This window comes from Lonchura striata, chromosome 20 (assembly GCF_050655825.1).
Source record: "Lonchura striata isolate lonStrDom1 chromosome 20, ASM5065582v1, whole genome shotgun sequence".
NCBI classification, from domain to species: Eukaryota; Metazoa; Chordata; class Aves; order Passeriformes; family Estrildidae; genus Lonchura; species Lonchura striata.
Genome location: NC_140722.1, coordinates 14,791,947 through 14,805,699, shown reverse-complemented (window position 1 = coordinate 14,805,699; position 13,753 = coordinate 14,791,947). Strand labels below are relative to the sequence as shown.

General features: G+C 47.8%; 2 protein-coding genes and 1 long non-coding RNA gene across 3 annotated transcripts in view; 2 read left to right on the top strand and 1 right to left on the bottom strand.

Annotated features, from left to right (window-relative positions):
• The window catches only part of LOC116184381 (uncharacterized), a 29,774-nt gene that overhangs the window by 3,384 nt on the left and 12,637 nt on the right, over positions 1-13,753 (top strand). The gene's annotated exons all lie outside the window — the stretch shown is intronic.
• DPM1 (dolichyl-phosphate mannosyltransferase subunit 1, catalytic) lies at positions 4,703-10,887 on the bottom strand. Its single transcript, XM_021534024.4, has 9 exons — positions 10,772-10,887; positions 9,901-10,000; positions 9,207-9,240; positions 8,723-8,799; positions 8,586-8,611; positions 8,185-8,280; positions 7,618-7,686; positions 7,220-7,334; positions 4,703-5,082 (listed from the first exon to the last, which is right to left on the bottom strand). The coding sequence occupies exons 1-9, from the start codon at positions 10,876-10,878 to the stop codon at positions 4,978-4,980; spliced, it is 729 nt and encodes a 242-aa protein (XP_021389699.1). The 5' UTR covers positions 10,879-10,887; the 3' UTR covers positions 4,703-4,977.
• On the top strand, positions 10,886-12,973 carry MOCS3 (molybdenum cofactor synthesis 3). The gene has a single exon (XM_085558331.1). The coding sequence runs from the start codon at positions 10,920-10,922 to the stop codon at positions 12,552-12,554; it is 1,635 nt and encodes a 544-aa protein (XP_085414457.1). The 5' UTR covers positions 10,886-10,919; the 3' UTR covers positions 12,555-12,973.

Here is a 13,753-nt window from a genome sequence, read left to right as displayed (position 1 = left end):
CAGCTGGAGATAGAAATGATATTTGAGAGATATTTACAGGAGTGAGCACAACACGAAGATCTGTGCAAAGGACACAACAGCTCAAACACAGAGACCTGCAATTCAGACAGGAGAGCTGAACAGGCTGTTGGGCATCATTCCCTGCCCTGAATTCTGGGAGCAAGTGAAGGTATCTGAGTAAATTTGTGTCTTGCTGTATGTACTTACCAGAAGACAAGGTAAGATAAGGTTGGGATGGAAATAGAGGTGGATAGAGTTTCCCCAGAGCAGTAATATCAAGGAGTTTCAGCTGGGAACACTCCCAGCCATGATGTTGGTACTCAGTCCATGATTACAGTGTGGAAAACCATTTGTGAAGAGTGTAGAAACTGGAATTTGGCATGGGAGGGGATGAAATTAGACCCAGATAGAAAGGAGAGTGTCAGGAGGCAGAAATACTCAGTGCATCAGAGGGGTGCTGCAGGCACCCCTCTGATTTTAGGGTAGGGGAGAGAAAGGGAGGGAAAGGAGATGTGGCAGCAGAAGCTGGAGCAGAAGGGAGCCACTGCCTGCCTCGGGGTAAAATCTGCAGTGACAGGGCTGAGAAAATGGGGGAAGGATGAGAGGGTGTGAAAGCAGTCCTGAGTGATGGACAAGATCTTGTTCTCATTCAGCTCAGGAGGGTTCTTGTGGTGGTTTGCAGTGTGACAGCTGTCAACAGAGAGCTGGGGAAGAAAGATGAGAATTTACAAAGTTTGTGTGGAAAGATTGATAGTAAAGCTAAAATTCAAGCAGTGCAGAAGAAGGAGAAAAGGAGTTTTGACATCATTTTTCTCCTGTGTGTACAGAGTGAACAAAATGAAACAGAAGTTGATGCTAATAGTCTTAATCTACTTTTTCTATTGCAGAAGTGGGTATTGTTTCTAACAATACAGCCACTGGAAAAATCAGTAAAATCACTGCATTGTAAGAGACAAAACACTTCACACCAGAGGGGAGGCAATTAGCACTCCCAAGCTGAATAGCTTTAATTGCACATGTGTCGTGCTGCTGCTTCAGGTCAAAACTGTGCCCAGATTAATCCTACTACTAGCTCAGTGTCATGCTTGGGTTTTATTCAAATACAAAATAATTAAGATGACTATTGATGCTTTTACACACAACATAATTAATTATATAATAAATACAAGTAAGTTAATCAGCATTAGGACCACTGGTCTCACAATGATCTTTAAGACCCACTAAGCCACCCAGCTCCTGTGCTGATCAGACACCTGCCAGCATTGGTGCCAGTTTCTGTTGAACAGCCAGTGCCACCACCTTGCAGGAATAACTTCCCATTTTATGCTGTCTGCTTTGTTGAAATCCCTCTCAATGGCTAAGTTTTCAGATCTAGTTTTGGATTAAACGGTGTAATTAATTTTTCTCTCTCTGGTTCCAATATATTTTCCCCTGAACAGTGACAACCAGTCTATAAGAAAGTTTTTAATTGCCACAATGCCTGGAGAGAGGGGTACAACATGGCAGGAACAGAGGAGGAGATGATGCTCAAAGTTGCTGTGCTTGGCACTAGTTTCTTTCTTTGCCCATGTCTCCTGCAGCATGGCACAGAGGAGGTAATAAACAAGTTCTAAAGCAAGGAAGAGTTTGATGAGCAGTCCTGTCCCCTGCACACCCCCTGCTCCTGCTGCTCCTGGTATCAGCATTTGCCTGAGCTCTGGAATGCCAGCCACTGAAATGTGTGGCTGAAGTCATCCCTGCACTGAACTCAGCAGGCAATCTGTCACTGAATTCATTTCTGCCAAGATTCCAATCCAGGCTTGTACTGATAGACCCTCGAATAAATATTATTGATTAGTCATCATTATTATACTGTTGATGTGCAGAAGGTTGTGGAGCCTTGCAGTTGGATTTCTGCACAGTCCACTGGAAGATCTGTTTGATTATAGTGTTTATATTGGCAGCGAGGTTCATCTTTGTTGCAGGCTGAGGTTAAAGTCTCAGATTTTGTCAAAAACCCAAAGCAAAAGAGAAGCCAACTCCCCCGAACCTCAGAGCAGAAAAATCCTCACCAAAGAGAGCAGCTAGGGGTGTGGGGCTGGCTCTGGATTCACACCCCAGAACACAAACAAGCCAGGCTTTGGGGTCTGGGTGGTTCCAGCTTCAGCATCCTCTGGGGCAGAGGGACTGAACTGCTGGCCCTGGTGCCTGAGCCCCTAAATCTGCTCAGGGGCAGGGAAGCCACAGTGCCAAACGTGAGTTACCTTCTCCCCTGCGTGGAACATGCCCAGCTCCAGCCCTGCTCCGAACTGCTGGCAGCCAGGAAGCAATTACAGCTCCTGCTCCTGCCAGATGATTGAGTGCTCGCAGACACAGATTCCTGAGAAAGTATAATAGAGAAAGTGCATTAGCAGGGTATTTGTGCCTTCATAGGAAATGAATATGGATGTAATTAAGAAAAGCTGATTTATGTGGAACTGTAAAGCCAAGGACATAAAATGAAAAATTCTCAGTAAATGTCAAGTCAGTGTTTTGTGGTGGCCAAAACAAGGCAAGGAGAGTATTGCAATGGTATTAAGGAACTGAAAATTAAAATGCCACTATGTAAATCCCTAGTACATGAATATTTAAGACATTATATGGAGTTCCAAGCACCTGATCCCTAAAGATTATAGAAGTGCTGTTCCACTCTAGTCTGTTACTAACATTTTGAGAACAGCAAGATCACAAGGCTTTCTTTTGCTAGGAAAAGCCGAGTGGTTTCCATGGTGGGTGTGGGGAAGTGTGTGTGTGTGTAGACCCCACTAAGGCAGGAGAGCCTGGGTGTCCCTAATGCTTCCCCTGCCCACGGGGCCCACGGGTTAGCGCCTTCAGAGGGGCTTCCTGCAAGCAGGTGGTGCACACTGAGATCAGTTTTCCTTCTTTCAGGCACTGTTGTGTCTGCTCATGTCCTGATGCCACGGAGCTCTTGGGTTTGTTCCTTTATAGCACATTTTTCCCTGATAAATCCATCACCTTTAAGCACAGTGAGAAATTTCACCTATTTACCTAAAACCTGACTGTTGCCCTGTCACATTTAAATCTTTCACACACTGCAGCACACAAAATACTCCTGTATTATGACCCAGACTGATATGTGAGATGTGAAAGCACCTTCCTCCAAACGTGATCTCATCAATAAATGAAGGAATTTTACCAGGTAATTTTCATAATTAAAAAAGTAGCCATGAACCTTCTAAAAGCTGAAAGCTAATTCACAGCAGTCAGATGATGAATAATTCATACACTGGACTTCAGTTATATATCCCTACATAAAAATGAAGAAAATATTAACTTCACGAGGCTTAGTTTGCATTCCAGCAAATGATCCGCATTATGTAAATTTAAAAAAAAATATCTAAACCATCATTATTTGGTCATTAAAGACTTTGTAACTATTTTTAACTTAAAATAATGCTTTTTGCCATGAAACCTCCAAATGAGATGTAAATAGATAAAACCTATTTATTGCATATTTCACTGGCCCTTAAATCCAGAAATGTATTTCTGTATATATTATTGCTCTGATTAGTCTGCAGCAAATGAAATTGTATGTAATTTTCTGAAAAAGTACAGGCAAATGTCACAAAATGAGTTCAGTCACTGTGATCCAGTTACATGTGGGTTCAAAATCTGCATCTTTTATTATTTTAAAGCAAATTCCATCTGTAGCTTTTGCTCTGGACAGTCAGCAAAGGAGAAGCTATCAGAATCTGTCCTACCCCACTAGAGAACAGAGGACTAGCTCTAAAGCAGTCCACTAGAAAATAACCTTTATTGCAAGTTTTGTTGAATTATTTTTATCAATGTGTTGACTGTGAAATATAAATTTATCATTTATCTAGACTTTCTAAATGTTTTTCTAACATTAACAACTGCATCTAGCGTGCTAATGGAATGCAGACAAACATGAGCAAAACAGGCAGCATTTGTAAGATATTTGTTGCTTCTCCTGTCGCACCATTAATCTTCTGATCCAGGTGTCCACAAATTCCACAGGTATCCACAGAAAAAAAAAAAAAGGACTTATTTTTATTATGTATATATGAAGCCATTCTTGGAATAATCTCATCCTCCTTCTAAATGCAATTTGATTATAAGGGCTTCATGATTTCTCAGTTCTGGCTCTATCAGGCCATGGAACAAAAACTTGCATTGCTCTGTTCTTCCTTCCTCAGGATCTGGAGCAAATACAGACTTTGCAAACTGGTACTTGACATAAGGAAAAAGCCTGCAGTATCTTCCCTGAGTGAATGGGGTCTTCTGTTCCCCAAACCTGGTGAGGTCCCATTTCACAGACTCTAAATAGGTTTCGTTTCTAAAGGGAAGGAAAGGGACTCATCTGCTTCTGGACAAACACACAGAATACAAAATTATTCCATACATATGGTTCCCTTTCCTATCCAAAGAATATTCCTTCTTCCCAGTCTAGGTACAAACCACTGAACTTTGATTTCCTTTTTAACTGCCCCAGCCATGAGCAGTTCTTTGGAGCTGCTTCATGACAATGTGCACATGTGCTGAGGGAAAGAAAGGACACTAATTAGGATCTATTTAAATTAATATCTACAAACCACAGGACAAAGACAGGACACATTCCAGGTTTTTTTTGTCCTTGCTCATCTTTATTTCAAATTTATCCTTAGGTTCTGCTGAATAATGATTCATTTCCAAATGCAAAAGATCATCTAGCTTTGTGTTCTTTATTAAGACAATTATTCTTACAAAAATAGAAAAGCATTAGCCTTTATTAATTTCTAGTTTAACATAGAGTCCATTTCTGTTGGAAGGAGCATTCTGGGCTGCAGAATGTTTGATTTATTGTTGCTGGTTGTTTAATTGTCAGGTCATAGTAGGTCTTCTGGCCACCACATAAATTATCAAGCTTTTGCCATTATGTTTAAATCTACACAGATGTCAAAAGATGTTTGTCTAGCCAAATTACTTTAAGATGAACTCTCAGGTTGTAGCAAACAAGGTCAAGAGCCCCTTTAGGAAGGAGACAATTTCATTGCCTCCCAGTTTGGATTCTCCATAGACACGGTCCACAAACGAGATGGGAACCTGTTGAAACAAGCAAAATTGGTTTTGAGGTTCAAAACCGAAACCATCAGAAATTCTGGCAACAAGAGAAGGGCCTTTGAGCTGGAGCTTGTTCAGACATGGGGAGCAGGCAAGCACCAGGCTGGCTCCTTTGTGGCAGCTCTCAGCAGGGCCTTTAGTGTGCCCCATAGCTGGGGAGCAGGGAATTACTTGGTTTATCACCTTTCAAGCTGATCCAAAGACATTACTCATGCCTGGATGATCCACCCAGGCAGAGCAAACCAACAGCTCACAAAGCCTGCAGCATTTCCTTGTCAGCCAGACTCAAAACTGCCAGAGCCTTTGAGTCAGTGCCTCAGGAAGCACAAATCTGCCCCCAGCACAGAACAGCTCAACCTCACCCTGCCTGGGAGGTGACTTTGGAACATGACAGTGCCTATGGTACAAGACCTGTTTTTATCAGCCACTGGCCATTTTATTAATTATTTGCAGCATTTATGGGCATTTAACACATTAATTTTGGCCTCTTTCACAATGTGACACTGTCCAGAGGAACTCACTACTCATGAGATGTTGGGAATGTTTTGCTTTCACTCCTCTGAGCACACACAAGGGACACGTGACAGGACATTCTGGCAACCCTGTGTCAGAATCTTCAACCATTTCCATAATGTTTGTCTGCAAAATTGAAACACTTCAGGAACTAAAAGAAAGAATTGCAATAGGCACAAAAAAATTGGCTTGGTGTTTTTCTGGCTGTGTCAAGCAGAAATCATCTGGCAAGAGGAACACACAAATCCCCAGCCCCAGCACGTGTGCCAGAGGGTCTCTCACAATTCCAGCAGCTCAGGCCAAGACAGGGAAGAGCCCAGGACAAGATGGGAAGAAGATGCCTGGAAAGGCAGGCAGAGACTCAGCCATGACTCTGCTGTCTTAGCAGGGTCCCCTGCATGATCCCACTGACAATCCTGGCAACTTCACACAGCTGGTCCACAGGAAATGGGCAGAAGTCACTGAGTATGGAGCCAGGGCAGGATGGCGTGAGTGGCATTTCCCGACCAGGATGAAGAATAGTTAATATCTCATCTAATGAGGGGACTCCAGTGTTACCCCTCAGCACAGGAATTGAGCACTGGGTTGTTTCTGGACCTCTGCCTTCCTTGCACAAGAGGTTCCCTCACTGGCCTCACAGGCAGCATTTTCCAGGGCTCTATTCCATGTGCTGGAGGACACACCTGCTGAAGTACAGCAGAACAGGAGAGATGTGCATGCAACTCTCCAGGAACAGCCTGTGTCATTTCTCATCAGCCATTTACTCCTTTTAAACTGGCACAGCTCAGTCTCAATTCTTAACTTTGCTGAAGAAATATTTTTCCCTGGGATGCTGTTCCACAAGTAAAAAAGGTGGGAGAAAAGAGCTGCTGTGTTGGGACGAAATGCTCTACCCTGTGTCGATGGAGAAATGGCACACATGAAGTTCAGAGAGAGAAGTACAAGCACTAGAATTCTCTGCCAATTCATAGTCCTGGAAACGAGGATGAAGAACTGGCTCTGAGATTCTCCTGCAGCGAGATTCCCAGTGAAGCATCTTTAAAGATGCAGCAAGAGCAATTCAATGAAATAAAAAAGCAGACTGCTGGAGACAGAGAATCTAACAATTGCATGGAGTTTTTTCATTGACTGTAGACAGTACATTCAAGAAGTTTAGAAGCAGAAAGTTTTGAGAGCCGAAAAGTTGGAAAATAACAAGGCAATAGTTTAACAGAGAACAAACCTGAAATTTTTCAGGCTGCTGGAAAAATGAAATTATTTGTAAAGACTTGAGTAGAGATGTCTGTACAATAGGAAGCAGGGAAGAAAAGGCTCAGAGCAGCTTTGTGGTGTATTTTGACTTCTCCTTTGAAGAACCTTGTAAAATTGTGTGCTGCTGAAGGAATGGCAACGGGAAGAGGGGAAGGATCTGAGAAGGCAGGGAAATTAATAACTGCACTTCAGGTCTGGCACTCACCTGACAAAACTGGAAAATAGAACTCTACACATGTAATTTCTTTGTATTAATTTGAAAATCTTGGCTGCTTCTTGGAAGTAGCCAGAAGTCAGTGACCTGTGTGTCCCGTGGCAGGGAAGCACAGTGCTCTTCTCCCAGCCTGCCCCATACCTCTCCAACAGTGAATCCCAGCTGCCTAGCCCGGACAATCATCTCCATCTGGAAGACGTATCCTTTAGAAACACACTTCTCCATCAGCTTCTCTAAGACTTCTTTTCTGTACAACCTGTAAACAATTCCAAAGGAAATAAAGCCTGAAGCCCAACTGCTGGAATTTAGAAATCTAGACAGTGTGTAGGAATCCGAACTGCAATCACTCAGCTCATTACTATTTATAAAACTCCCTAATGAGGTCACGGGAGCAGCAGTTTTTGCAATCTAATCCACTGCCACCTTTTCCAAACAGATTTCACAGTCCACAGTAAAGAATGTCTGTTCTTACTCCAGCTCCTTGTCCAGCAGTTTCTTAATTTCCAATAAATGTCAGGAATTGCAAACCAGAGCCCTACCTGAAACTCCCTGTTAGATCTGATGCCCCTGGTCTCAGCAAGACCTGAGTCAGAAAATTGGCTCCACGACTGTGAAAGAAAACAAACATATCAGAGTTGTTTAGTACAAAGAGATGAGCACTTACTCCAGCCTTAAAAACCAGGAGCAATCCAAATCCAGCTGCAGATCAGGCTGTAACCAGCTTGTGCTCCAGTTTCTTTGCAGGATAAATGAACCAACATGAACACCTCCTGTTCTCTGGGGGGGCCAGAGCACCCAGCTGTGCAGGCTGAGGTGTCCTCCCAGCTCAGCCTGTTCCCTGGCTGGTGGAACTGGGTGTCTGTCCCAGCCCGAGGCCCTGTTCCAACCCATCTCCCAAGCCCACCCGTGTCACTCCAGTCCTTCTTGGTGGATTTGAACCACAGAACTGCCCAGTGCTGGGTGCTTCTGCTATTGAGTGTGACTCTGCAGTGCCCAGCAGGTACAGCAGTCCTGGGGACTGAGGAGGTCAGCTTACAGGGATGGAGTACTTGGAATTATTATTTACAAGGAACAGATTTCTGTGTGAAGAGCTGGAAAGTACTAACCTGATTAACTTTCTTTTCAAATCCCAGCCATACACTCCTCCGTTTCCTTTATATCTTGTTCCAGATACAATATCAAAATTGCCTTCTTGCTGCTTTCTATAAACAATTGGTTTATCAGAAAAACTGAAGGAATGTTTCAAAGTTCAAATTTCAAAGTAAGAACAATCACTCTTTTTCAATACAAAATATGTATTTTACAAACTTCTGAACAAGTAAGAAGAGAGGCAAGCAATAGTTAGGGTGGCTGTGAGCATTATTCAAACACATGTTGATTGTTCTCTTATAAAGAGCTACTTCAGGGAATCTAATAATTTTACTTTGCCCACTATGGCATAGAATTTTATAGGCTGCCTCATAAATAATTTATAAAGATAAACTTTCATACTATAATCAGCACCTACCTGATAAACTCTGGAATAAATTTTGGCTGAAATGAAAGAAAGACAGATCAGAAGAAAGGGCAGGGGTAAAACAACAGCAACCACTGAAAGCTGAATTACAGGAGACTGTACCCACAGAAGAAAAAATGCAGCCTTACATGGTGGGAGAGGTCAGCATCCATAATAACGATGAAATTCCCAGTGGCATACTTCATTCCATGAATATAAGCAGTGCCTGATGGACACAGAAATAATTGCCCTCACTCTTTTAACACAGAAACTCACAGAGAAAGTTCACTTGAGGATGGGCCACTACTTGAAATGTCATTTCCAAAGCACCACCTGCACTCAGGAGCCTCAGGGAACAGGCTGGGCTCCAGATCCTCACCAATCCCTCACACCCCCGTCCTGGGCTTGGTGGGTGCAGGGCAGGACCGAGGTTCTGGGAAACCTTCTAGAAACACACTGGGGTTTTTATGTGCATTTTTAAAGCTTGTTTGTTTACAAACAACTGGATGAAAATGTGTTTCTGCTTTTGGGCTTTACTGTGATTTTTTTCTGGACCTTAATACATTGGATCAATCAAAGCATTCAGCAGAATCTTTTATTTACTTTTATTAATCAGAGTTAATAAGGACTTACCCAGGCCCAACTTCCTTGCTCTGGGTCTCAGAAGCTACAGGAGATATAAAAAATAGATAGATGATTTGATATTACAGTTTTAAAAAATACTCTGATATTTCTTATATATTTTTGTCTTAAAGCAATCTTTATAAATGCAACTTAGTCCAGAAATACTTTAAAAAACTTGGCATTTACGCAGTAACAGACTGAAAAAGTATCTGACTGCCACTAAGTAAATGACAGCATCTTGTATGTAACTGAGGGTTAGGCAGCAATATATTACATAGATTAAAAAAACCCCAAAAACTCCTGTTCTTGAGGAATGCAACAAGACAGATTAAAACTAAATCATAATCCCAGTCCAGCTTTCATCTTTACTATTTCTTTACTCCTGCAGTCAATGAAAATGAGATTAAATCTTATCCAAAGCCCATCTTTCCCTCAGGCCTGCACCAAGCACAGCACCATTCACAGTCATTGCTCAGGAGCAACGCACCAAGTATTGACAGCGTTCTGCAAGCAATTCCCGGTCTCGTGTGTTTGCTCAGAATGAACTGTCCTGAGCTTACACTTGTCTAACGTGGTGTACAACACCCTGTGTAAGGGTGTGAAGAAAGGGCAGAACCCAGGGACTCCATCCCAGCTCTCAAGGACTTACAGGACTTTCCAATACAAAAAATATAGGAAAAAAATTACCGAATACACAACTCACTATTTTATCTGATCCATATATTTTTTCCAGTTGCTGAGCAACTTCCTGTGTCCCATCCGGGCTTCCATCATCTATGATGATAATTTCAAAGTCGATCCCACTGGAAGGAGAATGATTTCCCCGTGAGCAGGTGGGGTGCCCAGGGAGGCTGGGAGCGCCCATCCCTGCAGAGCTTCGGGCTGGGTCTGGGGCACGGCTGGGAATGGATGTCCCGGCAGGGATTTCCAGCCCAGTGCTCTGTCACCCGCAAAGGGGACACCTGTGTGCGCACTGCGGCGTCCCGCCCGGGGTCACTTTATGGTAATAAACTGCGTGTGGGTAACTCCAGCCCTACAGCCACCGCCGTCAGTGCGCAGCCCTGCCCGAACCCCGCGGCGGGAGCGCCCGTCCCGCTGCGAGCGCGGCCCCACGGTGCTCCCCGCGGTGCTCCCCGCGCTGCTCCCCGCGGTTCTCCCCGCGCTGCTCCCCGCGGTTCTCCCCGCGCTGCTCCCCGCGGTTCTCCCCGCGCTGCTCCCCGCGGTTCTCCCCGCGGTTCTCCCCGCGCTGCTCCCCGCGGTTCTCCCCGCGCTGCTCCCCTCGGTTCTCCCCGCGCTGCTCCCCGCGGTTCTCCCCGCGCTGCTCCCCGCGGTTCTCCCCGCGGTTCTCCCCGCGGTTCTCCCCGCGCTGCTCCCCGCGGTTCTCCCCGCGGTTCTCCCCGCGCTGCTCCCCGCGGTTCTCCCCGCGCTGCTCCCCTCGGTTCTCCCCGCGCTGCTCCCCTCGGTTCTCCCCGCGCTGCTCCCCGCGGTTCTCCCCGCGGTTCTCCCCGCGGTTCTCCCCGCGCTGCTCCCCGCGGTTCTCCCCGCGGTTCTCCCCGCGGTTCTCCCCGCGGTACCTGTCGCGGAAGGTGCGCACCAGCAGCCACACGACCAGCGGCAGGTTGTCGCGCTCGTTGTAGGTGGGCAGCAGCACGGAGACGCGGCCGGGGCGCCGCGCCGCCATGGCGGCAGTGACGCGGCGGAAGCGGCGGGGCCGCGGCGGCCATGGCGGGGGCGGCGGCGGCGGCGCGGCTGCGGGCCGAGATCCGCCGGCGGGAGCGCGAGCTGCGCGGGCTGCGCGAGCGGCTGGCGGCCGAGCTGGCGCGGGGCGACGCGGGGGACGCCGAGGATGAGGATGGAGCCCGCGGGGTGCGGGAACCCTCGGCGGCCGAGCCGGCGCGGGGGGATGCCGAGGATGAGGATGGAGCCCGCGGGGTGCGGGAGCCCTCGGCGGCCGAGCCGGCGCGGGGGGACGCCGAGGATGAGGATGGAGCCCGCGGGATGAGGGAGCGGCCGGCGGCCGAGCTGGCGAGGGGGGACTCGGGGGATGCCGACGAGGAGGACGATGACGAGGAGGAGGAGGAGGAGGAGGGAGCGCTCGGCTTCCCCGCGGAGCTGCCGCCGCTGCCGGCGCGGTCGGCGCTGAGCGCGGCGGAGATCCTGCGGTACAGCCGGCAGCTGGTGCTGCCCGAGCTGGGCGTGCGCGGGCAGCTGCGCCTGGCGCGGAGCTCCGTGCTGGTGGTGGGCTGCGGCGGGCTGGGCTGCCCGCTGGCGCAGTACCTGGCGGCGGCCGGCGTGGGCCGGCTGGGGCTGCTGGACCACGACGTGGTGGAGACGAGCAACCTGCAGCGGCAGGTGCTGCACGGCGAGGCGCGGCGCGGCCGGCCCAAGGCGCGCTCGGCGGCCGCGGCGCTGCGGCGGCTGAACTCGGCCGTGCAGTACGTGCCCTACCGCGGGGCGCTGCGGCCGCGCTCCGCGCTGCGCCTCGTGCGCCAGTACGACATCGTGGCCGACTGCTCCGACAACGTCGCCACCCGCTACCTGGTGAGCGATGCCTGCGTGCTGGCCGGCAGGCCGCTGGTGTCGGGCAGCGCGCTGCGCCTCGAGGGGCAGCTGGCCGTGTACAACTACCGCGGCGGGCCCTGCTACCGCTGCCTCTTCCCGCGGCCGCCGCCGCCCGACGCCGTCACCAACTGCGCGGACGGCGGCGTGCTCGGGGCCGTCACCGGCGTCATCGGCTGCATGCAGGCGCTGGAGGTGCTGAAGATCGCCTCGGGCGTGGGCTCCTCCTTCGGCCGCTGCATGCTGATGTTCGACGGCCTCGAGGGCAGGTTCCGCCACATCAAGCTGCGGCCGCGGAAAGCGGACTGCGCGGTGTGCGGGGACAGCCCCAGCATCACCTGCCTGCAGGATTACGAGGCGTTCTGCGGCTCCTCTGCCACGGACCAGTGCCGGGCGCTGCGGCTGCTGCCCGCCGGGGACAGGATCTCCGTGCGGCGCTACCGGGAGCTGCTGGACGCGCGAGAGCCGCACCTGCTGCTGGACGTGCGGCCGCAGGTGGAGGCGGAGATCTGCCGCCTGCCGCACGCCCTCCACATCCCGCTGAGGAGGCTGCAGGAGAGAGACCAGGAATCTCTGCAGCTTTTACAAAGCAGAATTTGCGAAGAAAAGCAGAGGGCTGAGGGCCAAACCTCTCTCCCTGTTTATGTTGTTTGCAAGTTAGGAAATGATTCCCAGAAGGCTGTAAAAATTCTGCAGGAGTTGCCTGCCGAAGAATTTGGTTCTGTGTCAGCTAAGGATATTAAAGGGGGGCTCATGGCTTGGGCCACTAAAATTGACCCAACGTTTCCTCAGTACTAGAATTCTAAATGGTGAAAAAATCACCATATTTTTAGAGCAAGTTCTGTAGGGTTCCATCTCCTCTGTGTAATGGCTATATCGTGGAAAAACCAGACAGAAATACCATACTGATTTTTTATGTAACCTTTTTTTTTTTTTTCCTAAGAAAATGCTTATTTTTGTAGTTGTCTGATTATTTTTATAAATATGGAAATCTACCCATGAAAGTGGAAAGAAATATGTTCCTTGGTTATGATTTAATAGTAAAAATTTGGCATAACTACTGATTTGTGCACGTGATGATTGAGAATATCCTAATTAGCAATTGTAACCTGGAAAACAACAAAACACAGGAATCGTGTTATTATTCAGTCCCTGAACTGTTTAACAAATTGAAACGGTGCATGAAACGAATAAAAAATAATTACTGTTAATCTCTAGCTGGTCTGTAGCACTATTAATCTGTCACAGGGGATTGCCAGGACAGCACTAATGAGACCATGGTGGTCAACACCTTTCCATTCTCTGCAGAGTGTGTTTATGTGTGTTTATGGACTAGAAGAGCACCAGGGCGTTGAGAACTTCCAGAGCCATCCATCCTCATTTATTGGGTGGCAAAGCAGTGGATTCCTCAGCTTGAATAGAGAAACTGAGGTTAACTGTTAATAAGACATAAGTTTGACCCCGGAAAGTTGGTCAAACAGACAGAAAATGCTTTTATCAGTGCTTGGAAGATTTCAGAGATTGGGAGATAATGAGGAGGTGAGAGAGGAAAAAAAAATAGGTGTTTATCCTCCCTCCTGCAAGGACAAAGACCTGTCTCCTGAGTTTTCTCCCTGTTGCTGTGGCAGTGGCACCTCCCCAGCTGGATTTCCTCGCTGGCATGAAGAGCTCTGCACATCTGGGGAGTGTCTGTACTTCACTGAATGAAAAGAAAGAGAAATAAATAGCTTCTCAACAGAGCTGCTTGAGGCCTCATCACCTCAGCATACTAATTATCTCCTTATATTAATTAAGGTATGGATTTCTTTACTTCCTGAGGAGGAAAAAAACATCTGTCATGACTAATCTTCACATTGTACCGGGGAAAAAAAAGGAAGAGTGTCATTATAATTAGTAGTTGAAAAGGTGTATTTTGGTAAAATAAATTGGAGAACAGCCACACTCCCAGCTGCATTATAACGTGCCATGGTTCTAGCAAGGGCAGTCTCTTGAAGGAA

Coding starts and splice junctions, on each gene's coding strand:
- DPM1 (XM_021534024.4), bottom strand. CDS start 10,878: ATGGCGGCGCGGCGCCCCGGCCGCGTCTCCGTGCTGCTGCCCACCTAC. Junction 9,241..9,900: donor TATATGGATCAGATAAAATA/GTGAGTTGTGTA, acceptor TATCTCCTGTAG/CTTCTGAGACCCAGAGCAAG. Junction 7,335..7,617: donor GATCTAACAGGGAGTTTCAG/GTAGGGCTCTGG, acceptor AATTGTTTACAG/GTTGTACAGAAAAGAAGTCT.
- MOCS3 (XM_085558331.1), top strand. CDS start 10,920: ATGGCGGGGGCGGCGGCGGCGGCGCGGCTGCGGGCCGAGATCCGCCGG.